We start from the raw sequence: 26,110 nt of genomic DNA on the forward strand, positions 1-26,110 counted from the left end.
TCTATTTATTTTAGCACAGAAATGTTGCCTTGGAAACTACACTGAAAAATGTGTTACAAACTATTTGCTCTCAGAAATACTGTTAAATATCTCAAACAATTACAAAGAAATGACAAGTAACACATTGAATTAAATATGAAAAAGTAACTGAAATAGTATGTACTCCAAAAAAAAAAAAAAAAACTTTGAAGAATTTTTATTTTATTTTCCAGTGTACCTGAAATAAAATATTGTTTATATTTAAATGGTTTCATGGTTTTAGTTTTTTAGTAACCCCTGTTATGCACAATGGAGGTTGAAGAGGTTTAGTAGGTTTCTAGTATTTGATTCATTTTGGTTATCAAAGCTCTCTGTGTAAATCTAGGTCAGTTGTCACAGCCTATAATTGTGCTTCAACACAAATTCACACTCTCAACTAATTTTTAGCCACACCAGATATGCAGTGCTTATGAAACTAGGCTCCTGGGACTGGAGTTGAAACGCATAAACCCTTTTCCTTGAGGTCATCCGGCAGCTACTGTATGTTTGTATGAGAGAGAGAGGGTGCAGAAGAGAGAGAAAAACGATAGGGGAAGGGTAGAGGAGTGTGTGAGGGTGTGGGGGGAGAGAAAGGCTGCAAGAATGAAGGCTGTGAGGCGAATGACGCACGATTCTCTCCCCCCTGCCCGCTGATTGGCCACGCAGGCCGCCTGTCAGAGAGCCCAGGTTTAGGGATGTGCGTTCAGAGCAGATTATGAAGCAGACCTCATCTCTGGCAGTCTCGTCAGATTGTCTCAATGGCTAAACACAAGCTTTTCCTGTTTTTTTCTCTTTTACTGTGTGTGTTTATCTCTCTGTCTTTGCCCTTCGATCAAGTGCCTGCGATCCTGGACAGGAGGTAAGAGCTGCGCTTTCAGCTCTAGTTTGGGGAGGGGGAATGGGGCAGTGATGCTGTGCAGCTGATGCACTGTCTCAGTCTTTTACAGTGGGCAAGAGACACCAAGAAAATGCGCTTTATTAGGAAAATGTTGAAAGAGCATTCGTAGAACTCAAAAATGAATTTGACGTGTGTGGGCTCTAGATTCAGAGCATGTTGTGGTTCTGCTGCAGTTTTTCTTCTCTGTAACTATGAGACATGCAAACATGGCTATGACAATGGGGCAGCAGGCAGACCCCATCCAGTGTCTGTAGGAGTCAGCTTACAGATGCTACTCCAAGAAACAGAAGATAGAAGTGAGATTATGATGGCTCTTCTTTTATATGCATCTCTGAATACACAAATAATCCGTTTATTTTCACTTTTACAGTTGCCAAATTCCTTTACTCATATCAGAGATGGAATAGCATAAATATGGTAATTTAGCTGAATTTATTTTTATTTCTTTATTTCTTTACAAACTCAGTGGCAACATCTGCTATTACTTTATGTGAGAACAATGGGAATAATAAAAATGTGCCTTTAATATATGATTCTAAATTACTATAACCTTTACGTTTTAACATTTACTAATGTTAACATTTTGCAGTTTCACAAAAATACAAATGTGAAATTTCACAAACTATTTTACAGCCATTTTTGTGCTATTAATCTAATAGCAACTTTCTGTAAATTTTATAATTTCTTGTAACATTGTATATAATTGTACATTCTGTAAGGGTTTGCAAATGCTACAATATATGGTAAGTTTTAGATAAACATCAGCAAACTTATTAAAAAATATGTACTTAATATATTAAATAGTATGTTAAATAATATATTATTCATTAATTTACTTGGTTATATATTTATACATACATATATATATACATATATATATATATACATATATATATATATATATATATATATATATATATATATATATATATATATATATAGTGAAGGTTTTGTGAAGTTTAATTTGATCAACGAAACGAAACTATATTTAGATATAAGTGGTTATTTTTCAAATTTCTGTCACCAGCTAGAATTTCTCAGATTTCCATGCCTTTATATGTGAATATATGAATAATGTATGTGCATATATTATATGATAGAGATCAAGATGTTTTCCTCTAGTTATGTATAGACTGCAGCTATGGTAAACAACCTACCAACTTGCCCATCTCTCCCTAGATAGATCTAAAGCTTAGGAATTCTAGGCATAAGAACAACATTGCAGGCTGTTGAAACATTAGGGATCTCGTTAGTCCAGAAATGTGTTTTAGGAGTAAAAAGTGTTGAGTGGTTTACAACCCTCCTCAAGTTTCTCAGGGTCAGTGTAGACCAAAACAGACACAAATGGCAGCCAATAGAATTAAACCAAAGGCTATAATCTTATTACCATCAAACAGACAAATCTATTTTAAAACATTGTTTTGTTTGTAGAGTACTGTGCTAGTGTGTGCTTGTGTATCTGTGCTAATCTGTATACTAGACCTATAATCTACATATGCAATAGATGATATTGAGCTCTGACAGCGGCAGTGAGGTGAAGACATAGTGTGAGCGCTGCTTTTCATTACATAAATGCTCAATTCAGCACTTAGGCTACTGTGTCCAGCCATAACCAATGACAGCAGCGCAGTCCTCAGCTGCTGACCTCGGTAAACTGGCATTAGAACAAAGGCGAGAGTCACTCCTCGTGCACACACACTCCTCAGCAGGGCTCTGAAGACCAGATTTGCTGCGCTTACACTGTTTTTGTTTTGAATTATTAGCAGAACTTAACAGAAAGAAGAAAGAAACTGTAGTTCTAAAGCTCTTTATATGTCATTTTTATGTGTCATTTTGGTGCTTACATTGTTTTTGGTCCTTATACAAAAGTATTTCTAGAGCTCCTAATATAAATTATTTTTATACATCATTTCTGGATTTTATTTTTTGAGCAACACTAGGCAGAGAGATTTTTTTTTTGATTTTCACACCTGTTTTTTTTTTGCCGTATTTTCAACTTGATTGGATTATAGAGGTTTTATGATTCAATATGCTACGTTGCTTTTGATTCAGTGCTCATATCGTGCTTAGGAACTGAATGAACTTAAATGCTCCATGTGGTAATCTGTTTATTTTCCCCACAAGTCTGAGGTTTTGCTGTATTTTTTAATCTCTTACATGATCACAAAGCTCTAAGCAGTGTAGTAGAGGTGGGTGGGGTGGACAAACTGGTGTGGTACATAAGAGATGAACCTAAAGAGAGTGAACCAGGGTCATCTGATGCACTCGTTGGCTCTCACACACCCTACTGACTTTGGTGCAGATGAACAGGCCTTAATCTAGGCCTAGTCTTGGATGTCAACACATTCATACTTCAGGAAACCTTTTTCAAGACAGGCAAGCAGATTCTTAATAAGGTTTTAGGAGATCATCCGCAAGCTGATTATCTCTGTGATTAGATGTATAAACGGTTCATTTTAGGATAATCCTAAGCATGAGGGATGAGGAGGCATGAGGAAAAATATGCATGTGCGTACATACACAGAAGGTGTCAATAAGTCTTTTTCAGCCCCCACTTTGTTGATGGACTCAAGGTGCTAAGCACGTGAGAAACATGACATTCGACTAAATGTCTTGTCTTCTCTTGAGACTCTAATCTGGACTGAAGATGTCAGACTTGTGGTCATGCATCACTGCTGCATCAAGATGAGTGGATCTACGGGAAATCTGTCTTAGACGTTGATAAGTAGGCCACAGTCTGACATAAAGAGATCAACTCCTTTTTTTGTAATGCTTTTTTTTTTCTCATTACAGCTCGGAGGTTCCACCATTTCAAGCTGTGAGAATTAGAACAGGTTAGTATCTATATTAATTTAATGGCAGTTATGCTTTTTAGGTTTGCTTGCATTATTTGTTTAACTTTGCATCTTCTTTTAATATTTATAATATCATTTTCTGGTGGCTCATTTGGTAACTTGGTAACTTTGTGCATAACAGTATAAGGTCACACTTGTGTTTATCTATTTATTTGCTTTATGATGAGCAATGTGTGTAAAGCCAGGTTGAATGAAACCGTTTTGTGCTACATTTCAATAAACAAGACTTTTTTTGCACTGATTGTAACATTCTATCTAAGTTTTATCTCTAGATTTCTGTTTGTCTTTTTGAATCTTACTTTCATACTGCAGAAATGAAAGCAATTTTCTAGTATATTCACTTTGCATGCTTAAAAGTGAAGAACTCACCAAGCCATCTCCCCCTTTGTCCTATTTCAACATTTTGTGATGCAGATGGAGAACATGTTGCGAGTCCAAGTGCCTCACACGAGGAGAGTTATTCGCCTGCAGCTGAAAATCCACTCAGAAGAATACTGCAGGTATTGCATTTTCCCTGATAGTCAATGTGACCTTGGCTCCCTTAAGCAACATCTCTGCCTTAATTCATCCATAACACAGTGACAATCTTAAAAATAACGTATTATGAGGAAAAAAGCATTTGTGGGCCAGGGAATATCTGTCATATCTACCGTCTGAACGCTGAGTGTTTTCTTCTGTGAGAAAAAACACTTGATATCAGAAAAACCCATCAATAATGCACTAGTTCCATACATGGTTGCTCAGTTTTTCCTGTTATCATTTTCAAACAGCCCTTTGGATGGCATCTGCATGCCCAGCCCAGAACCAAGCGGAAGTTACTACAGTCTACCAGCTCGGGACCCTACTCCCCACTGACTGTAGCTTACAATGGCAAGATATGCATCCTTTTCAAAGCTAAGAGACTGGCTATTCGATACAGAAACAACACTTTCCTGGACCTCACAGAAAGGGTATTTGGACCCGGTGCACAAGTCGACACCAAAGGCTCTGTTTGTACAAAGGAGAAGGCCACGTATGTAAAAATTCTTCCTGCCATAGATTCAGTAACATGTATTGCAGCTGTTTTATTTACTAGTTAGATTGGTAGTTTTAAGTAAGTGATTATATATTTGTAGATTTTTTTATTTTATTCAGTGGCCCCAAAAGTATTTGGACACTTAGCCATTACGCTATATATTAAAATAGATTTTTGTTATTTAACAGAATATTTAACAAAATATTGAACCAAGTGGCATTCATTTAAAAGACATTTTTTTATAATTTTGATTTCTGAAAATAATAAAACAGATGCTGTATTGTTCAAAAAAGTATTTGAACACTAGGTTCCATATTTTTTTTAAATAAATTAATATTTTTAATCAAGGATGCATTAAAACGATCAAAAGTGACAATAAAGGCATTTATAATATTTCAAATAAGTGCTGTATTTTTAAACTTTCGATTCATCAAACAATCTTGACAAAATGTTAACATATTTACACGAAAATATTACAAAAACATAGTAATATAGTATGATTTTTTTGTTAAAATTACATTTGAAACTAATTATATATTTTTATTGTATTTTTGATCAAATAAATGCTGCCTTGGTGAGCATAAGAAATAATTTTTTTTACTCTTTTTTTGGTTGGATTTGGTGATGTATGTATAAATAGTTTTGTTTTGTAGTTGTACTGATGAGAGTATTTTTTTCTAGGCTGTCTTTGCATTTGGGTGATGTGGAAGACATCAGGGGACTTTTCATCAGGTAAACACTGATGAGTTTTTCTTGTCACCGTATCCGTCAGTTGCTTGCACAAAACCTCACTGACTGATAATTACATTCAGTCATTAATTACTTCCTCTTGTCTGTTTTCTGAAGGCTTCAGATGTCCAACACGTATTATGAATCAGTGGGCCAGAACTGGTTCACTCTGGACAGCGTTCACATCCACTACAACTGGACTCATGAGGCCACGTTCAATGCCACGGAGGTCTATGCCCCTGCCACATATTCTTACCACTGCCAGCATGTCAGCAGCTTACAGAAATATGACACCCTACTGGTGCCCAGCTCCCACACTGACAGCTCGGCAAACTGGCACATCACTTTCACAGATTTTCAGGTAGCTGCCACAAAATGTGCTTGAGTCTTATGAGAAGTTTACTAAAGTTCAGTATTACTTACTTGAAAATTGTTGTGAAAATTCTACTGTATATTCATATTCTGCTATAAAGCAGCACTAAAAAACAATAGTGTCATCATTGAGATCAAGTCAGTTCAGTGTTGGTTCAGTTCAGATAGAGCTTCACGATAACTCGTATTTTAATCATGATCACGATTTTCTATTCTCTCGATTTATTAAGCATAATTGCTATTGATATTTGCCGGCTTTCCATGCTTTACTACCTCAGCTACACGAATTAATTGAAATTAATTTATTTGTTTTATTAAACTACAGTATCTCAGACAGAAAAAAATTATTTTTCTATTTTTTTCCCTCCAGATCCAGGCTTTTAATGTCCAGTCCAACAAGTTTGCTTCAGCAAGCGACTGTGCAACGTTCTTCACGCCAGCAATCTTGATGGGCCTGATCACCTCTCTGATTCTGCTGCTGGTGTTGGCTTATGCCCTGCACATGGTTGTCCACCTCAAGCACATTGACCGTTATGAAGAGCACAAGACCACCGTCTACTTCCCCCGCACCCCCGAAGCCGAGCTCCCAGACAAGAACAGTGTATGAGGAGCGACAGTGCTGTAAAACCAGCAAAAGACCAGCATGGAAAGGATTGCTAGTTCTGATTCTGGATGGCTGCGTTGTCCTCTTGGTCTTCCTCCTGCCTGGCACTACATCTTCTCTTTATCACAGTCTTAACCTAACTTCTTACAGTCACAGATTGAGATTGCCTGATCAATAAAGTGTTAAAACCCAGGCTGGAGCCAAACCTGGACAGATCACGGCGTTCCAGGACCAGGACTGGGAAGCCTATGAAATGGGGACAAAAAATGCGAGATTGCCTTTTGATAGACCACCATTATGGCAGACTTTTCGAAAGTACTTCTCTGATTGGATACAAGTATACTGTGGATAGAAATATAAAAATTGACAATGTGGTGGTGGCAGGAGAGAAAAGACTGTGAAACAGAAATGACTGTGGCCTGATATGGAAGTCTTCTGGGTTTTTTTTATTTACAGTACTTCATAAATCACCATCTCATTCATCTGGAATGGAGTCTGCAGACTGATCTGCCAATTACAAGAACCGTCTTATGACTGCCAAAGTGGTGCAAAACTGTTTGTTGGCCTTGATGGGTAACTGACAGCAATAATGTGAAACCGAAATATAGAAAACAAACCATAAATTGTACAGTGCTTACGTATTCCAGAACTATACAATGTGGATTCAGGAATTCCATTAATATACTTATTGGCTTTAAACGATCAGCTAGATATTCATATAGATCTAGATTCAACAGCTATTTTAGTAATTAACAAACTTCCAGTATTAAGCACCTTCAAATCTATAAACATTAAGTGCATAAAGCGTTTAGCAAGAAAAAAGCCTTTTTTAAGCTTCGGAAACTGATATATTGCACAGAAATGTTTTTTATATGACCCTTATAATTGCTATGCCGTCCCTTTTCAGGTGGAATATATTAGGACTAATAGATGAATTTAGCACCCCTTGAGAATTTATAGTACAGACAGTATAACTATAGTGAGGTAATGCTGAAAGAATGCTGTACAATTATTCATGTAAGTGTTTAATACCCTCAGAATCATAATCAGTATACCTCTATATCTACAATTATAACATCAGTAACTCATTATCACAATAACCTACAGCATGACAATGACTAGAGATAAACCTCTGCCATGGCACGTCTGATACTGGAGGTAGCAATGTGTAATGTGTTCATTTGAATGATGGTCGTACACACTGAAGAGCACAAGAAGTTTCCTGAACATTGTCAACTCAATTCAGTCTGAACAATAAACAGTGATCAGATCAAAAGAGTGCATTATCCTTTTATATCTTCAATGGTAGAAAAAATGTTGCATTGCTTTTCTGTATCGTTCTCTATTATGGTAAACAGTGTTCGTAGCCATGTACACTGCTCCTGTAGGGATCACCGCTGTCTTTCTAGCCCACCTCACGCTGGCTGTCTTTTTGTGGTGAAAAAGCAGCAACCCCCTTCTGTCAGATTTTTTCCTGCCCTTTCTGCCATCTGCTCTCCCCTCACACTTCTCAGCAGGAGCCTGCGGCGCTGCCCTCTTACCGGGACAGTTTACCTGTCTGCCTTCGAAACGAACATTACTCACACATGCACCACTTTCTACGTCGTCGCTGACTCTCACAGCACTGCGTGTGATTTCCTGCAGGGTCTAAAAGCTTCACAGCTGGCTTCAGTCTGGCTTTGTGATACATATACAAACAATATCATGTCGGCTTAGTCATGGCTGAGTGCTACTTTCTAGTTGTTTATTCCTTAATTATTTACTTTTATTCCACAGTTGTACTGTCGCTAGGCTGATTATTATGTACATTGTATTGGACTAATTTTGTCAGTGGAAGCATTCTGATAATATAAAGATAAAATTATAAAATAATTCTCAAATCAATATTTCATCTTGTGCAGTGTAATAATTGGGATCATGTACAATCAGCTGATAATTATCACAATTATAAACCCCAACAATTCACTTTTGTCTGCATTTGGGCAAAGACTTTAAAAGTGACGTGACGTGATATACAGCCAAGTATGGTGACCTATACTGAGAATACGTGCTCTCCATTTAACCCATTCAAAGTGCACACACTCAGCAGTGAACACACACACACACACACACACACACACACCGTGAACACACACCCGGAGCAGTGGGCAGCCATTTTTGCTGCAGCGCCTGGAGAGCGGTTGGGGGTTCGGTGCCTTGCTCAAGGGCACCTCAGTCATGGTATTGTCGGCCTGAGACTCGAACCCACAACCCTAGGGTTAGGAGTCAAACTTCCCCTGTAGATCCTTATTAATAATGATAAAAATGTGATTTTTGAAGAGGCCTTATGATCAAAATATAGTAAGATAATAATTATCATTAGAATAATTAAAAAGGTAGTTTTTGTTTTGTACGTTGATTTAACGTATAAATCTTCAAATTTCAACATTGATTTATTAGTATTTTGTTAACCCTGTATAACCAGTAAGCATTTAATGTTTTTTTTTTATATTTGTTTTTTGTTGAAACAACAACTAACATTTTTCAGAGTTTAATGTCGTTTATGTGCTGGCTGGGGCATGTATGTACTGTAAACACACCACCTTATTAAATGCAACAAAAAGAAAACTTCACTTATTTAGTTTTGAATATAAAAATAGTCAGTGTAAGTATTAGAGTATAAAAGAGAATATAAGTGATAGAGAAATTGTCTAATCTTCTTAATCTAGCCTACAAAACACTAAATTATTCAGGCACCTGAGACCTATTTTTAGATCTAAATCTTGAACAAACCCAGCTTCATTTTGTTGTCATTACAAACTCCAGATTCTTATATTGCAGGGATTTATGACCATGACGCATCCCTCTCAAGGATTCAAGGTTATAGTGATGGCTCTGGACAAGGTCACTTCAAGGTGAGTGATATTCTCCACTGGTGATCGGATCTGATTTTTCTCTTGTGCAGTCAGCGCCTACGTGGGCAAGAACTATGAATGAGACAGGTTTGCTCTGTCACCATGACAACAAAGGAAAGATCGATACAAAAGATTCAGTCTCCATGTGAGGATGGCAAACTCCATATCCATTTCAGTTGCCTTGGTTGGTCAAATTTAGAAAAATTAGCCAGTGTAAGTCAACCAAAAGGAGAAAACATAATTATTTGATAAAGAGATTTAAAGTGATGGCACTAGAAATTCAATGCATATGTCTAATGTAAAATGATAAGCAGCTATAGAGTGTACATCTAAAGTTATGTTCAGATGAATCTATAAGGTAGATTTTCTATAAGGTAGGTAAATAGCAATGTGTAATTTATGTAAAGATTCAAGAATACAATTTTTGTTAAAATAATGTAAGACTTCCTATCTATCTATCTATCTATCTATCTATCTATCTATCTATGGATCTATCTTTTTATGGAAAGTTCAGTAGATTTTAAATTATTCTGTTTCCTTAAATGCTAGATTTATAAATATTTATAAATAAAATAAATGGAAGCAGAAGCACCCAAACATACCTGAAACACGTTGAAGAGCTAATCCAAAATAATAACTTGATACTTTTCCTCCTAGCACTCAAAATCAGGGTTATTTACATTTGGATACCCTCTAAAATATTAAATAAACATGTGACTATAAATCATTGCAAGCAAAAAATGCATGTATTTGTTGAGGATCAGCTGTGAATATTTTGCATGTTTACTATCGACTAGCCCTCTTCAAATGATCGGAGCACTTTGACGTGTCACGTGATTGACATCTTGACATGCAACTTATAATATAATTTATTAAAGCACAGTGCTATGGTTACCATTTGGCACTGATACAAGCACGAATGACTACTATTGTTAACCTTTTTTTACATAAGAGACGCCCTAATGAGTGAAAACAATGGGCCTGAGTGTATTCTACTATGCAGCTGCAGCTTTGGGTGCCTCGGGACGCTTGTGTGGCCATGTGAGCGAGACCTTCAGACCATCACCACCAGGGGGGCGACAAATGACGACGCATGCAAACAATTTCCACAAAGAAAATGTCCCCTCAGAGTACAATATACTTTAGTAGCGATTCTATAAAGTAGTCTTTCCCATCCAGACGTTTTACTGCATGATTCTGTAAGGTGAAACCCCAGACAAGATATTCGATGGGTCGGTGTCCCCCGCTCTTCAGAATAGACTCGTCCAGTTCTCATCGCCGGAATCGATAGTTATAAAGAAGCTTGAATATTGCAGCTCTGTTTCGGCACCGGCTGACGTGACATCACGAGTCTTCAGGTAACGGAATCCGTTTATAGTCCTCAGACTTAAGCGAAGTGAAGGTAGTGATTAATCTTCTTAATTGATACAGTGACGCATTACATAACTGGCATGACGTTATGCTTTTGAATGTGAGCTATAATTTGACGTTTAAAACTGGAAAAGATGAAGACGTGTGTTTGCGTCATTAAAAATATCTTGCCATTTAAAAAAACTGTGATTATTTTCGTTTACCGCCTCATTAACTAACTGAGGCATAATTGGCATCACCTGGAAATGTGTAATTAATGTATTTACTATTCAAGCCAATTACTTTAATTGTAAAAAATAGCCAAATTAATATTTTTCAGTAGCATTAACACAATTGCTCCCGTACTCTGTTACAGTGGGAGAAATAATGGAGGAACAGCTGAAAGATCCTATTAATAAAGTGTCTCTGATCCAAGGTAAAGTCACATTACTGCACTTGAGTTTCTGTAGCTGCCGAAGTGTTTTGAACCAAACTGTAGTTCTTTACTGTTCCATTAGGCAATAATTTATAGTATAATAAAGCTTGTTTTTTATTTTAAATATTTATTTTGCTTACAGTATGTCAAAAGTACTGTGGGTCTGACTCTAAAGCATAGATTGTTTGGCTATGTAAATCTAGTTGTTTTTGAGCAGAATTGCACTAAATCTTTGTGATATATGTATTTTTAAATATTGAATTTAATTATTTTTACTATGCATTTTATTAATTTTTACATGGAAAAAAGACAGAGAGGGGAATAAAGTTTGGTGCATTTTTAATGTGACTTTTCTATAAGATATAAGTTTTATATGGCTGTAACTATATTTTGCAGTGCTCTTCAGTAGTTCAGTGCAATGAATAGAACCTTTTTACTATGCCTTATTTAATCATGCATGGCAGAATATTCTTGTCATTAGTGCAATGGAAAGGTTTTTGAATGGAACGGTTTTCCAGTTTGTGCTAATACTTTAATCATGGCAGAAATTTTGTCTGTCTGACTTTGTCTTCCTGTCGGTACATCTATCTTCCTCCTTCACAGACTCAAAAATAAATTAGGCCAGAGCATACCTATGTGTCCTCGTACCCTGCTGAGAGATTGAGTTCTTTGATGTAGAATGGCATCGATAAACATTACCCACTGCAATACCTCATGAAATGTTAATGCGTCCGTCCTCTCTGCTCTGGCAGTTGTGTATGGCCTACACAGGCTTCAGTATTTTAGCTTAGTCATGCAAGTGAGGCATGTGAAGTTTAGTTTTTGGGAATCATTTGATTGCAATGATATGCCCTTGAGATGGCCATTTATGGTATACACCAGGGGTAGGCAACGTCGGTCCTGGAATGCCGATGTCCTGCAGAGTTTAGTTCCAACCCTGAAAAAAAACCCCTCACTTGTCTGAAGCTTTATTAATCTTGAAGACCTTGATTAGCTTGTTCGGGTGTGTTTGATTAGGGTTAGAGCTAAACTCTATTGCCTATCCCTGGTATACACCCTTGAGTTCGTAAGATGAGGTTATATCTTTCTGGAGCATTTGATAAGATGGCCTGGTTTTCAGCAACCCATATTTAGAGTAAGAGGAGCAGGTTTGTTTCTAAGTTTAGGCAAACTAAATTGCAGCCAGTAAATGTAACATTTTCAGAGCAATGGATCAGTTGAAAATCTTCATAAATGTTTTTATAGCAGTTTGAAAACTTTTCTGATTCATTATGAAATGGCAATGTATTACATTAAAACCTTTAAAATCCTTTAATCAAATGGCAGCTTTATTAAAACCCACGCTATCCTTCCCCGGTTTAAATCCTACTGATGACATTATGTTTTTAGGATAGATCTATTCTGAGTCAAGTTATTAATTCATGGAATAGACCCATTTTCAGACCTCCAGGGAAATTACCATGCGATTCATTCTGATTTAATTAACCTTTGGAGACAGGGTTTGCACTTTGTCAGAGGGCAGAACAATGCGGGAAAGTTGAAATGCAACTCATTGATGGTGATACAGAGATAAAGACACAGATCACCCATTAACTGTTGATGAAAGAGTGATTCTCTGACAGCAGAGCGCCATAATAGTGTCTAATTATGCATGTAATAGTTCCCATTAGATGTCATCAGTGGTGGATGTGTAATCATTTCTCCAGATGAGCTGAGCAGGAGCACTGTGGAGGCCAGTGAGTATGAGAAGGTCATCCAGCGGTTGAACCATGAACTGCAGGAGGCCAATGAACAGGCCAGTTCGGGCAAACACAAGTGTATTGAACTCCAAGGTAAAAGAGGGCCTTTTAAGCCACTTGGCATAGTTGTGTGTATTTTTGTGATTTGAAGAGTGGAATTCACTGTTGTAAAAATACATATCACTGTTGAATTACAGTGGATAGCTGTACTAGTGCATTTATTGCTGCCGTAAAGCAATCTACCCTTTTGCTAAACTTAGGGCCGTTTAGCCAAAAACTGGAAACTTTATGTGTTTTGCTTGTTCGTTGACACAACAGTGGCGTTTTGGGGACTGAAAAACATATTTTTGTAAACAGGTTTCAAAGTACATGTTTTGAAAACGCCACCATTATCATTTTGATGTAAACACACAAAACGGGAGTCTTTGAAATTGGTGACATCATGCATGTGCGTAGTACGTGTTTGGCAAGGGCAGTGCGTGTCGATTTTAAAGGCAAGTGCGAACAAACATACACAACAAAGGTGGAGTACATGGTACTGTTGTTGCTGCTCAAGAGTTTGCTAACGCTTCTTCAGCAAAATGTGGATTTACTTTACCAATATTACAACCAACAGCGGAGATGTAATATATTCAACATACAATCGTCACTTCCCTACAGATACGGTTTACTAAAAAGATGAGAGCGCCAACTACTGGCCTGGCATACGTAATACAGCTTTTTCGCGAATGTGTAAACTCAAATCGTTTTGAAAACGCTGTCGTGTATACGTGAAACTTTTTAATAATGCAGTTTTTGAATACGTCTTTGTCATGTAAAGTAGCCTTACGTACTACCTGAAGAGATGTTTGAGGGGAGCATGGGAAAGAAACCGAAGCCATTTGCCTTATTAGAAGTGTGCCATCAGAATGATTTAGAAACTTGTATTGAAACTTGTAACTTTTATCAAAGTAAAAAAAACAACAACTTGCACACAGTTTCTTTAAGTTCACATAAATAACTTTTGTGAATTTGAATATGAATTTGAATTTAAATATGAGAGACAAAAACGTATTCTTGATCAGTTATCACCTATACTGTATATATTCATATAAAATGCAGTATTTCCATTGTTTGTAATAATCGCTATTAAATAATTATAAATATTAAAGATTTGATGAAACAAATATTAATAATTATTATTTGGAATTACTAATTATTGTGGATGCTTATATAAGCTTGAGAACATTTTACATTTATTTGGGATGACAGTCATGCTAAACAAGTCCCCTTAATAACCTGTGCTGTGTATTACAGGTCTATTGGAGGAGGAGAAAAGAGGTAATAAGCAGCAGGCCGAGGAGTCAGCAAAACAGATGAAGGTCTTACAGAGTAAGTGTCTATCTTGTTATATTCACTAAACATTGTATTATACCAAATGGTTTTTATGTGTCTAATGTGCACTCAGCTCAGCTCCAGAAGCTGCAGGAAGATATGGAGAATCTCAGGGATCAGAAGGACAGCACAATCTTCAGCTTGCGTCAGGAAGCACACGCAGCTGAGGAGGACCTGCAGGTGTTGCGCCGCACTATGGAGAAAACGGCAGCCGAGCGAGAGCATGAGGTTAGCGCGCTGAAGGGGAACTTGGCGACGCTAACTTCCGAGCTGGAGAAATGGCAGTTGGCTGCAAACAAGTACGAGCGTGAGCTTGACAGTGTACAGGCCAGTCACCAGCAGCAGAACCAGCAGAGAGACAGAGCGGCCAAACAGCAAGGTACCCACAACCCCACAAACCGCTGTCCTCACAGATGACTGGATTGGCCTGTAGTATTTTAAGGCAAATTCATCTATATTTACACTTCCACATTAATATGAATATTCGAACAAATAAAATTAGAGCTTTTAATAATAATAATAATAATGATGATGATGACAATTCAAACATTACTCAGCAATGTTGAAAGTATTAATTTTACCACAATAATGATTAATCAGAAAACTCCTATTTCCTGGCATGGTATAATATTTGAATATTTCACTTTAAAAAATTAATACAATTAAATCATTACTAAACTAACGCATAACTATGTTTTAACTATACAATTTCTAAAAGGGTCTTTTATGTCTTCTGCACATTCATAATCTCTTTGGGGTTTTTGTCCTCCCTTCTCAGAATGATGAATGATATAATGTGTTTGTGGAGGTTACACATCAAGCCCTAGGTTCATCAATGATGGTTACAGCGGTGTTTGCAGTAATCTGACAGATATTCAGAAGATGACTCACATTTCTCTCATCACTTCCACCGTTATGTAACAGAGTAGCGTTGTGAGTCAGTGTGTGTGTGTGTGTGCGTTTGTGTGCATGTCTTTGGGTATGTTTTTAATTGTGTGTGTGTGTGTGATGCAGCAAGCGAGCTGGAGCGGCTGCAGAAGGACTGTGAGAGTCTGAGGAGGGACTGTGCGTCTCTGAGGTCAGAGAGAGAGCAGCTGGTTGATAAACAGCAGAAAGAGAAGATCAGCCTGCAGAGTGAGAGCAGCACCCTGCGCTCAGAGAAGGAACAGCTACTGAAGAAACAACAGCAGCTGGAGAAAGAGCTGGACAGGTCTGTCTTATGCGGTATCAAATAGAGTTACTTTGACGGTGAAGTGGGTCATTTCCATGCCACTGAAGCACCACATGTAATACGATTCCCATCCTAAACTCAGACTGTTAGTTGAGTCATTGTTGCCATGTAAGACATGTTCAAAGACACCAATTATTGTAGAGCCACAATGTTTAAACTTCTTAGGGAAATTAAGGGGATAGTTCACTCAACTCAAATCTTTATTTACTCATCCTCAGGTTGTTGTATGACAAGTCTTAGGGCTACTGAAATAAATTAACTTTTTAAAGGCATTCTTATTTATTGAGATGCACCTGTACTTAAAGGAATAGTTCACCCAAAAAAGGAAAATGTACTCACTTTCAGGCCATCCAAGATGTAAATGTATTTGTCTTTGTTGTTATCTTAATCATAACAGATTTGGAGAAATATAAAATTGATATTACACTACAAAAATAATGGCAAATAATGGGTTATCATGACTAATTTTTTATTTATTTTTTTCATGAAAAATGCTCTTTTTGTTGCATGGGCAAGAATAACATACAGGTTGAGGATGAGTGAAGAATGTCAAAATATAAATTTTTGGGTGAATTATTTGTATAGGTTTACTTATCGCTAGATTTTGAAATGGGGGGGGGGGGGGGGGGGGGGCATTCATTTTGATGAACCATTAAGTCTTATATTTTTAGCTGCCTCCTATCCTATAATCACAATAGGCTTTGGACTTAACTTTTAATATTCAATTCAGTTCAATTCAAGTTTATTTGTATAACGCTTTTTACGATACAAATCATTACAAAGCAACTTTACATAAATTAAGTTTTTACAATATTTAGTAGTAGCTTATAAGTGGTGACTGTCAGTTTGTGCACGTTTGACAGGATTTTTCAGAAAAATTGATGAACATTATTAACAGCAATTATTATATGATGCAATCAAACTTGTAGCAATATTTGTTAGTTCTGTTTGTTGATTCAGGGTTAGCATCATCTGGGGTCCTCTGAGGGGTCAGCATCATTTCTTCTCTGGTGTTCTGGTTCCAGACTGGAGCTTGTGTAAATCCTAGTTACCATGTGATGTAAATCCCATGGCAAAACAGAGAAACAAATAGAGACATCATGAGCATAGCTGATGTTCCAACAAAATAAAATTAATTAGTTTAACCCAAGCTTAAGAATAAGAATGCACATTTGATCAGATGCAACTACACTCACAATTTGAGAGATGCATTATTTGAATGCTTGGCGAAAGAGATGCGTTTTTAATCTAAATTTAAACAGAGAGAGTGTGTCTAAACACCGAACATTATCAGGAAGGCTATTCCAGATTTTGGGAGCCAAATGTGAAAAAGCTCTACCTCCTTTAGTGGACTTTGCTATCCTAGGAACTACCAGAAGTCCAGTGTTTTGTGACCTTAGGGAGCGTGATGGGTTGTAACGTGGTAGAAGACTAGTTAAGTACGCAGGAGCTAAACCATTTAGGGCCTTATAGGTAAGTAATAATGATTTGTAACTGATACAGAGCTTAATAGGTAGCCAGTGCAGAGACTGTAAAATTGGGGTAATATGATCATATTTTCTTGACCTCGTAAGGACTCTAGCTGATGCATTTTGGACTACCTGTAGCTTGTTTTATTGAAGATGCAGGACAACCACCTAGAAGTGTATTACAATAGTCCAGTCTAGAGGTCAAGAATGCATGAACTAGCTTTTCTGCATAAGAAACAGGTAACATGTTTTGTAGTTTGGCAATGTTTCTAAGATGGAAGAATGCAGTTTTTGTAACATGAGAAATATGATTTTCAAAAGACAAGTTGCTGTCTAATAATAACATCCAGATTTTTGACTGTAGTGGAAGTAACAGTACATCCGTCTAGCTGCAAACTGTAGTCTACTAGATTCTGTGTACTGTTTTTTTTTTTGGTCCAATAATTAATATCTCTGTCTTATCTGAATTGAATAGGAGAAAATCATTGCTCATCCAATCTTTTACATTTTTAACACACTCTGTTAGCTAAGACAATTTAGAAGTTGAATCTGGTCTCGTTGAGATATATAGCTGAGTATCATCAGCATAACAGTGGAAACTAATCCCGTATTTTCTAATAATATTACCAAGGGGCAACATGTATATTAAAAATAGAAGAAGACCTAGGACGGATCCTTGTGGCACTCCATATTTTACTGGTGATAAATGAGTTGACTCCCCACTATAATAAACAATATGGTAGCGATCGGACAGGTAGGATCTAAACCATCTTAGAGTCTGCCCTTGAATTCCTGTATAGTTTTGTAATCAGTCTATGAGTATGTCATGATCTATGGTGTCGAACGCAGCACTAAGATCAAGTAAAATTAGCAATGAGATGCAGCCTTGATCTGACAAATTCATATGAAGAACTTGCGAATCAAAATTTAATCAAATCATGAAATGCATCAGTACCCAGTCCTACCGGTACACTTCACCTTTAAATAGGTGAAAAGCTCTTTTTGCTGTCTTTTGAATGTAATGACGTTGTAATCTCTCTGGATTGTGAACCTGCATCCTGCCCACAGCTCCAAGAAACAGAACACAAGCCTGAGCAACACGGTCAAGACCCTGGAGAAGACGCAGGTAGACCTGGAAAAACGACTGAGCGTCCTGCAGGAGGAACACCAGAGAGCCACCAGCCAGCTGGAGCAAAGCAATAGCAGGATCAAAGAACTGCAGAAAGAGGTTATTCCTATCGTAGTTGAGAAAGAAAGAAAGAAATTAAAGCTATGATTCATTAGCAGGCATGTCACAAAAGAGCTCTGCTCCTAAAAAAGACCTGGCCCCTAGACACACAGACTGTGTGTGTGTTATTGATTAGGCTGATTGCTCCTTGTGAAAGATTCCTACTCTCTCTTTTTGGCTCTCAGTATGAGGAGATCCAGACAGAGCTGTCAGGCCTCAGGGAGAAGTATGAGAATGCAGAGGAGGAGAAACGCTCCTTCAGTCTGGAGCTGCAGCAGAGCAAAGAGCGTCTGAGTCTTCTGCAGGACAAAGAAAACAACGTGAGTGTTCAATCCCTGTAATTCTGATGTTCAACAACAGGGGCACTGACAATAGGGACAGTTCAAGAGGAAAGAGCATATATTACGTTGTTTTATGCCCTTGAAAACAGCGCTGAAAAACATAGCATCATTTGTTTGACATACACGTCTTACAGTTTGTTAAAAAAAATTGTATAGCCTAAAGGTGAAGTGTGTAATTTCTGTGGCCAACAACGACAGCTCAATTGCAGACTGTTTCCAAACAGGTTTCCCCAAATACTTCTACAAACATTTACATAAAGATTAAATAAACCCCCCTCTCCCCCAACAATTCCATGTGACAACATAAAATACATGTGGAATATTACTGTCACCAAAACAAAAACGAATATTTATTTTTTATTTTGCATCCATTCTTCAAACTGCTTGACCTATGGATAGGGTCACAGGGTTGCTGGGGCTTTTAGGCAGGGAAACTTTTATTTTATTTTAATTTACTCCTGCAACATAATTGAGATTCTTTGAGATTCTTGTAATGTTTTTATTCTAATGAAATGATTAATATATACAATAATATTTTAAAAAAATCTAACAATATAATAAAAACTACAAGCAATTTCAAACTATGTAACATGTCATGTTTAAACAAACAGCTGTATAGTCTCTGCACATTAAACTGGAGAAGGGGGAGAGGGTATCAATAAAACAATTACACACTTCACCTTTTGACTTCTTTATCTTGATGACCGTTAAATTCAACAGTACAGTTAAAGTGTACATAAACACAAGCCAATCATTCAGTAATATCCCTCCCTTCCCTTCTTTAGCTGTCTTTATTGCAGCCCATCCTAGCCGTAGCCATCGGCGTTGTCCTGGCTTTGCTGTATTGGTGCTTGGGCCCATTGTGGTAGAAAGGTACACAGTGCTCCCGTCCCGTCTCATTCCTCTGCTTCATCCTCAGGGCTATGCATGACCACTAAATAATTCTCTCAGCTTAAGCTACCAAATACTGTCCGATCGTCCGCAAAATGCTTCTGTTTTCCTACTACAGGTCCAATTTGTATCATAAGAAGCACAATAACAAGTGTTTCTAATAAATCAACTGCATTTTGAAGGTTATTTTCCCAGTGTAGCTCTAAGGCATCCCGGCTTTCTTTGTCTTCCGCTGTACTACATCTGCTGTCCTCGTCTTGTGTGTACTGACCTCAGTTTCTCTGCATCATGTCCTTGTGGCTTTTGTGTCCCCGTCTCGGCTCATGTGCATCCCCCGATTGTAAACGAGTTCCTGATAGGTGATGTCATCTGTATTTTTGATCTTGCAGGGAAAATGGATCCGGTGGATGCCCGTCGCTGCTGTGACCATTGCCGTAACGGGGTATTTGCTTTCAAAGACCTCAAAATAAACAACGTGATGAACCAGTAACAAGCACACGCACCATGACATGCATACCTAGTAAATGTTTCTCAGACTTGTGACATTTTGTATCCTTTTAGTCTGTGTGGTGTTAGTTTGAGTAACGAGTGTTTAAATGCAACTTCTTACTTGAGTATTGAAGGCCTTAGAATAATAATGTCACAACATTCCCTCATTTGCACCATATGTAATAGATTTTTTTTAAATGAGAGTTTCTGTATGCATTGCGTTGTGAAGTATCTGACCCATAACAGGTATTTTATTGAACACTGTTGCTTTGCTAAACAAAAAATTAGTGAGTTGCCTTATATAACATAACTTTAGAAAAACAAATGTTAATGCATCCCTAAACGAGTACTTTCATGAAAACTGATTCAGAACTGCAAAGCCCACTGTAATAACCATATAAGTTCTTTAAGTTTTAACTTGATCATATGTTTTGCGGCTTAAAGGCCTAAATCTGCTAGCAATGTTGTATGTCTTTGCACCTTATATGAAGCCATTAGTGATTAGTCTATGCACTGTACTTTATTGTGATAAGGATTTGCCATATTAATGACGATGATGAAGATGATCACTATTAACCTTGGACATTAGAGTGCTAATGTGTCCGAAAGAGACCTATAATAGAGTGTTTATGATATATTATGTTTATTACTTGTACAGAGATTTAAGGAAAAACTACCTGATCTAACAAACATGATAATAGCAATAAATAAGCAAACGTGAAGTTCAACCCTATTAAGTCCCTGTTTAATTTTTATGTTTATTTATGCAAATCAGCTGAATTGTATTTCAGTAACTTTAGAGTAAATCTGTTAACATTTGGTACAACTAAATGACAAAGGCTGTAAAAAAATTATAATAAAGTTTTAATGCTTATGTAGGTTAATTTTATTTATAAATATGAAGCCAAGTTTGTCATAGACCTGCAGCCAAAGGCACACTTCTACGGTGCGATGAGTCATCCCTCCTCGACACTGCATCGGAAATATGAGGACATGGCCCGATCAAGAGAGTTCTGTCAATAATACGCTCCGTTTATTCTGGAGCAAATGAAGAGTAAGGTCACCAGCGATGAGTTAAATATTTAGTAAAATTTTATTTTATTTTTTTAAGTATGTCAGAGCACCTACTGCAAAAATAAACATGGCTAACTTTAAAATTAGTCCATGTTTATACTCCCTTTTAATTTAAAAAGTATGTTATTAGAATAAACAAGCCAAAATTCAATCCAATTGTACTTAAGAGACAAAATAGTATAACTGTCTTTATGCTGTTAACAATGTTTCTGGCTGACTGCAACTGTGGCTATTATGCCATATTGAACATCAGGCTTGGTTACATTAATTTTTTGCTTAAAACATTCACCTAAAATTGTTGAATTTTTGTTGACAATTATGATGTGATTGGCAGGGTTGTTATTGTTAACAAATTATTTTAAAAATGTGTTTTTAAAAATGAATCTGAAATGGTTGTTAAATTATAGACGTTTGCTTGACGACTGTCTAAAATAAAATAAGCTGAATTTGAATTTCAAAAAATACAAATAAAGCAAACATTTCTTTTTACAAAACGATAAACGAAAATGAAAACTTAAAGTATAATAATAAAAGCTAATTCAAAATATGAACTCTATAGTACATAGAAAATACTAAAGTAACACTGGTCATTATAGTGTCTTCATTGTATCTACGTATATTCATTTCTCAAAAAGACATTATCAGGTGTTGAGCTCAGTCTTCACAGATAATGAACTGAATTGCTGATCCCGCATGTTTTTCATATAAATTCCTGTAAATCGGACTAAAAAACCTGGATCTCCACTCAAGCCAAAGAAAGATGGGCCCTTTAAAAGCCCCTGCTGTTTAGTCTTTTGATTTTGTCAATAATAATGAAAATGAAAGAGGGAAAGGATGCATCATGATGATAATCAAACATTTATTGATGAGAACACTTTCTGCAGGTTATGTTGATACGGCAGAAGGTGATAAAAATAGTCTTTGTTGTTATGAGTGAATGATTAAAGTATACATTCAATGTATTCATTCTAAAACCCTGATACATTCAAGAACAAAACACCACTAATTTGCTTTGTTCAGTGTTCAAACCGATTCACCCCAAGCACGATATAAATATCTTTCTAATTCTATAAGAATGCAATTAGGGTGGTATAGGTTACATGTAACTGATTGTAATTGGCATGTTATGTGTCACTTACCCAAATCCAGTTGTTTTCATAATGTGTACAGCCTTGTGAACCTTGAGATAACCAGAATTTTTTTTTTTTTTTTGTATCTCCCTTTCACTCAGTTTAAAATCTTATTTCTATTAGATTTCTATTAGTTTACTTACAAGATGTTATAACAAAGCAAATTAAATATACCATATATACATGTGTGTGTATATATATATATATATATATATATATATATATATATATATATATATATATACACGTTTTATAATTATATCACTTTTTTAACAATTATCTTTTCAAGGTTTTGCCATGGAAGGTCCATCTCAGACAAAGATCTGGTGTGATGACCATAATGATGACTTGTGAATTTCTGGCCAACGGAGGCCATGTGAATATGTTGTACATGTGATGTGTGATGATGAAGAAATACAGAACAGTCCCTTCATGATTCTATCAGACCTAAGAGAAAAGACTTCCACCCTGAACAGCAAACTCCTATATCCTGTCCTATTAATCTGTCTTGCAGACATGTTTCCGGCCCTCCATTTTATATGAATGAGATGTTTTCATTAGATGTGAAATAGGTTATGCATGTTGGGTTTCGGGTGAAAGTAGAAGAACCAGGTGTTTCCCAAACTGGCTGCATGGTGAACCTTCAAACTGAATTCACTGTAGATGCCAGGCAAGCTGGTGAAGGAGAACTTAATATGTATGCTCAGGTACTAATACAGTGAAATATTTAATTATTATTATTATTTACATTTAAATGAAAAGCAATTGTGATTTGACTTCTTCACAGAGAACAGATGGAGAGTGTATAGATGTTATTGTTGCCTCTGAACAATCTGTTGTCTTTGTCCTATATCCCTTCATCACCATTGCTGTGGCTTGTGGAGGAGTCATGGTTCCCGGCAGTCCTTTCATTGTGAGTGCATATATTTATCTTTAAAATAGTGTTAAATATGCTATTTGGAGTCCATATGAACCATGTGAAGATATAAGTGTGTGATGAACAACAACTAATGCACATTCAGATGCATTTCATTTACATGGTCTAATTTTCCCCAATTTGGTTTGCATTTTGTTGCATTAATGTTCCAGCATCTCTTGCCTTACTGAAATTCCATTTCATCTGGCGGTGGCTTTAAACCTGTCTGGTGAAGATGTACTGCTGTGTAATGCTGCAGCCAGAGCAGGAATGTAATAGGATGTTTATTACTCTATTTGTACTGGCATTCACTGTGTCAAGAGGGAATGAAACTGCTTATTGAAATCAAATGTGAGAAAACGTGTATTAAAAAATGAGCCATCGAGCACTGAAATATATAACTGTAGTTTTAGGTTCTTTTGGTGTGCTGTAGGATTTTGTATGATCTCTGTGTTATTAATGTTTCAGGTAACACTTCGCAGGATTAAGATTACACCAGGTAGCCCAGTCTGGTTTAAACCAGATGGAACGGAAATGTATTACTCTGGTGAGTTTAACGGAAATTAAAATTAAAATTGGACCATTTATTAACCATGATGTTATTCCAGACCTGTATGATGGTATTTGTACAGTGGAGTGAAGAATCTTCATTTTTTTTTTTTTTTTTTTTGGAACAATGAGTTTTCTGATATTTATGTTGCAGATATTTTTGATTTTATGTTATCTGATTGTGTGAAGATGACGAGATGGACCTTGATGAAGAATTTCTAGAGAACGTATGGTCTGGTGGTCATTGAGACATGAAACATCCCTGGAGATGCCATGAAGGTATTAAGTCTTACATTTTGTGAATCCATTCAAAGTACTTGAACAGTCATGTGTCAGATGTTGTATGTTTCTTCAGGTAAGGGCTCATGGTCCAGGCCTACAGGAATGGTTCCCTTTGTGAAAAGGCTGAGTTTATCATTGATGCAGTGCAGGTAGAGGAAGACTTACCATAAGAGTGGATGGACCCTGTGACTTTACACTATGATGTCTGGACAATCAAGATGGCAATTGTAAAGTGTTTTATCTCCACACAGAATATGGGATGTACAAAATAAATGTCCTTTTTGACAACTCTCACATTAACTGGCTCTCTATTCCAATCTATTGTACAGAAGCCAATTGACCTCTCTATGGTTTTGGTAACAGGCTTTTGTCTGTTACAGGTGAAAGTTGGTAAAACTTACATTGTAAATATAGACTGTGCAATGGTAGGATCTGGAGCTCCATCTGTGCAGTCTGTCTCCGACTCAGGAGTCGTGGTCCAAACCGAAGTGAAGGAGAATGAAGATGGCACCTACACAGCTGTTTTGTGCCTCTAATACATTGATTCTAAAAATATGGAATGTTATGGTGGATCCAAAGGTCTACAAAAGCCATGTGAATGTGAGCAGACAAGGTTAAAAGACCCCTATTTGTCACATTGCCATTGGTTTGAATTTGGATTCTATTTGTTTTCTTGATAGTCTTCTCATCCACTCTGTTGTTTTAGGCATTGTGGTTGGTGATCAGGAAACTGACACATGTCAAATTGTTGCAAATGGTTTGGGTTTTCAAAAGGCCTTACTGGACATCCTGATGCATTTCGTGTATACACCAGGTAAGGTAGAAGTTAATTTCAGGTAAGCATTCAGAGCAAAAAATGACTGACAACCCAATTTGATCCATAAAGTTTCTCTTTCTCAGCAGATCTTAGGTTGATGATCTGGACATAACAGTGGAGGGTCTGTCTGGGTGTCAGGTGACAGCGGTGAAGGCATGTATAATGTGGAATATACTCCTTCAGTGCCTGGTGACTATAAGATCACCATTACCTGGAGAGAACAGCTGTACAGGTAAGCTTTACATTACGAGAAACAATTCATATTTGATTTTATTTTATTTACTGCAGTCACTTTCAATTAAATAATATGTAGTCATTACAGTAGTCATTTCAAATCTAGGTATGATCAAGTTGTTTTTACTAGGTACCGTTTAGGTCATTAAAGGGGGGGTGAAATGCTTGTTTTCATTCAATATCCTGTTAATCTTGAGTACCTATAGAGTAGTACTGCATCCTTCATAAATCCAAAAAGTCTTTAGTTTTATTATATTCATAAGAGAAAGATAGTCTGTACCGATTTTTCCCGGAAAAACACGACCGGCTGGAGGCGTGACGTGTGGGCGGAGCTAAAGAATCACGAGCGCCAGTAGGCTTTTGCGTTGAGAGCATGTGGAAGCTGTGACATTACCGTGAGGGAAAACCCATCATCCAAAACAAACCATGGCTTACAGTCAGATTCAGCCGTTTATTTATGATCCAGAATCAGATCCAGAGGCTGAAACTGAACGAAAGCAGCAGCAGCAACGACTCGCTCCGAGCGGGGCTCGAACCCGGGTCTCTGGCATGGAAGGGGACGCACTAACAAGGAGGCAGAGATATTTGAAGCAGTTTTACTCACCGCATGTGGTTCCAATACACGATCGTGACCCTTTTTCCTTGGGATTGCATCATCCTTAAGAAATAAACGATACGCAAATCCGTCGTCAAACTGGTCCTTGTTTGTAAAACAAGCATCTTCGAAATGCAGGGAACAAACAAAAACACTTGCACAACTCCGTTGATGCTCAGTAAAAATAAACTCCATCCACTGGTCCCTTAATGCTGTTTCTCTTTTGGTAATCTGTGCAGGGTTGTCTTGCCCTGGCAACCAAAAACACACTCCTTTTGTGACTTTTCGCGACGCTCTCACTCTGATCAGTGAATGTCTGTGCTGCTCAGCCTCGCTATACGGGAGCGCGCGCTCTTCCGGCAGAAGTGCCTTAGGACCCATATAAGGAAATTCCGCTCCATCTAACGTCACACAGAGCCATACTCAGAAAAAACTTCCCGAAACTTGTGACAAACCGGAAGGAGTATTTTGGGAACAAAAATACTCCTTCAAACGCACAACTTAATTTTTGAAACTTTGTCCATGTTTAGCATGGGAATCCAACTCTTTAACAGTGTAAAAAACTCAGTATGCATGAAAT

The 26,110-nt window shown here is 37.1% G+C and overlaps 2 protein-coding genes across 4 annotated transcripts; both read left to right on the plus strand.

Annotated features, from left to right (window-relative positions):
• Positions 1–681: 681 nt before the first annotated feature.
• LOC113094666 (V-type proton ATPase subunit S1-like) lies at positions 682–8,277 on the plus strand. Its single transcript, XM_026260252.1, has 7 exons — positions 682–877; positions 3,710–3,750; positions 4,186–4,271; positions 4,542–4,783; positions 5,468–5,518; positions 5,633–5,876; positions 6,258–8,277. The coding sequence occupies exons 1-7, from the start codon at positions 777–779 to the stop codon at positions 6,492–6,494; spliced, it is 1,002 nt and encodes a 333-aa protein (XP_026116037.1). The 5' UTR covers positions 682–776; the 3' UTR covers positions 6,495–8,277.
• Positions 8,278–10,461: 2,184 nt separating this feature from the next.
• Positions 10,462–20,666, plus strand: LOC113094697 (sarcolemmal membrane-associated protein-like). 3 transcript variants are annotated; one of them, XM_026260313.1, is made up of 10 exons: positions 10,464–10,743; positions 11,112–11,171; positions 12,878–13,003; positions 14,207–14,281; positions 14,358–14,663; positions 15,299–15,494; positions 18,053–18,212; positions 18,398–18,532; positions 19,339–19,426; positions 19,834–19,970. In XM_026260313.1, exons 2-9 carry the CDS (start codon positions 11,123–11,125, stop codon positions 19,420–19,422), a joined length of 1,131 nt encoding a protein of 376 aa, XP_026116098.1. In that variant the 5' UTR covers positions 10,464–10,743; positions 11,112–11,122; the 3' UTR covers positions 19,423–19,426; positions 19,834–19,970. The 3 variants fall into 3 exon arrangements, with proteins under 3 accessions (XP_026116100.1, XP_026116098.1, XP_026116099.1); XM_026260314.1 differs by having other exon boundaries at positions 10,698–10,787; XM_026260315.1 differs by lacking the exon at positions 19,339–19,426 and having other exon boundaries at positions 10,462–10,743; positions 19,834–20,666.
• Positions 20,667–26,110: the final 5,444 nt, after the last annotated feature.

Source organism: Carassius auratus, unplaced genomic scaffold (assembly GCF_003368295.1).
Source record: "Carassius auratus strain Wakin unplaced genomic scaffold, ASM336829v1 scaf_tig00215416, whole genome shotgun sequence".
Lineage (NCBI taxonomy): Eukaryota > Metazoa > Chordata > Actinopteri > Cypriniformes > Cyprinidae > Carassius > Carassius auratus.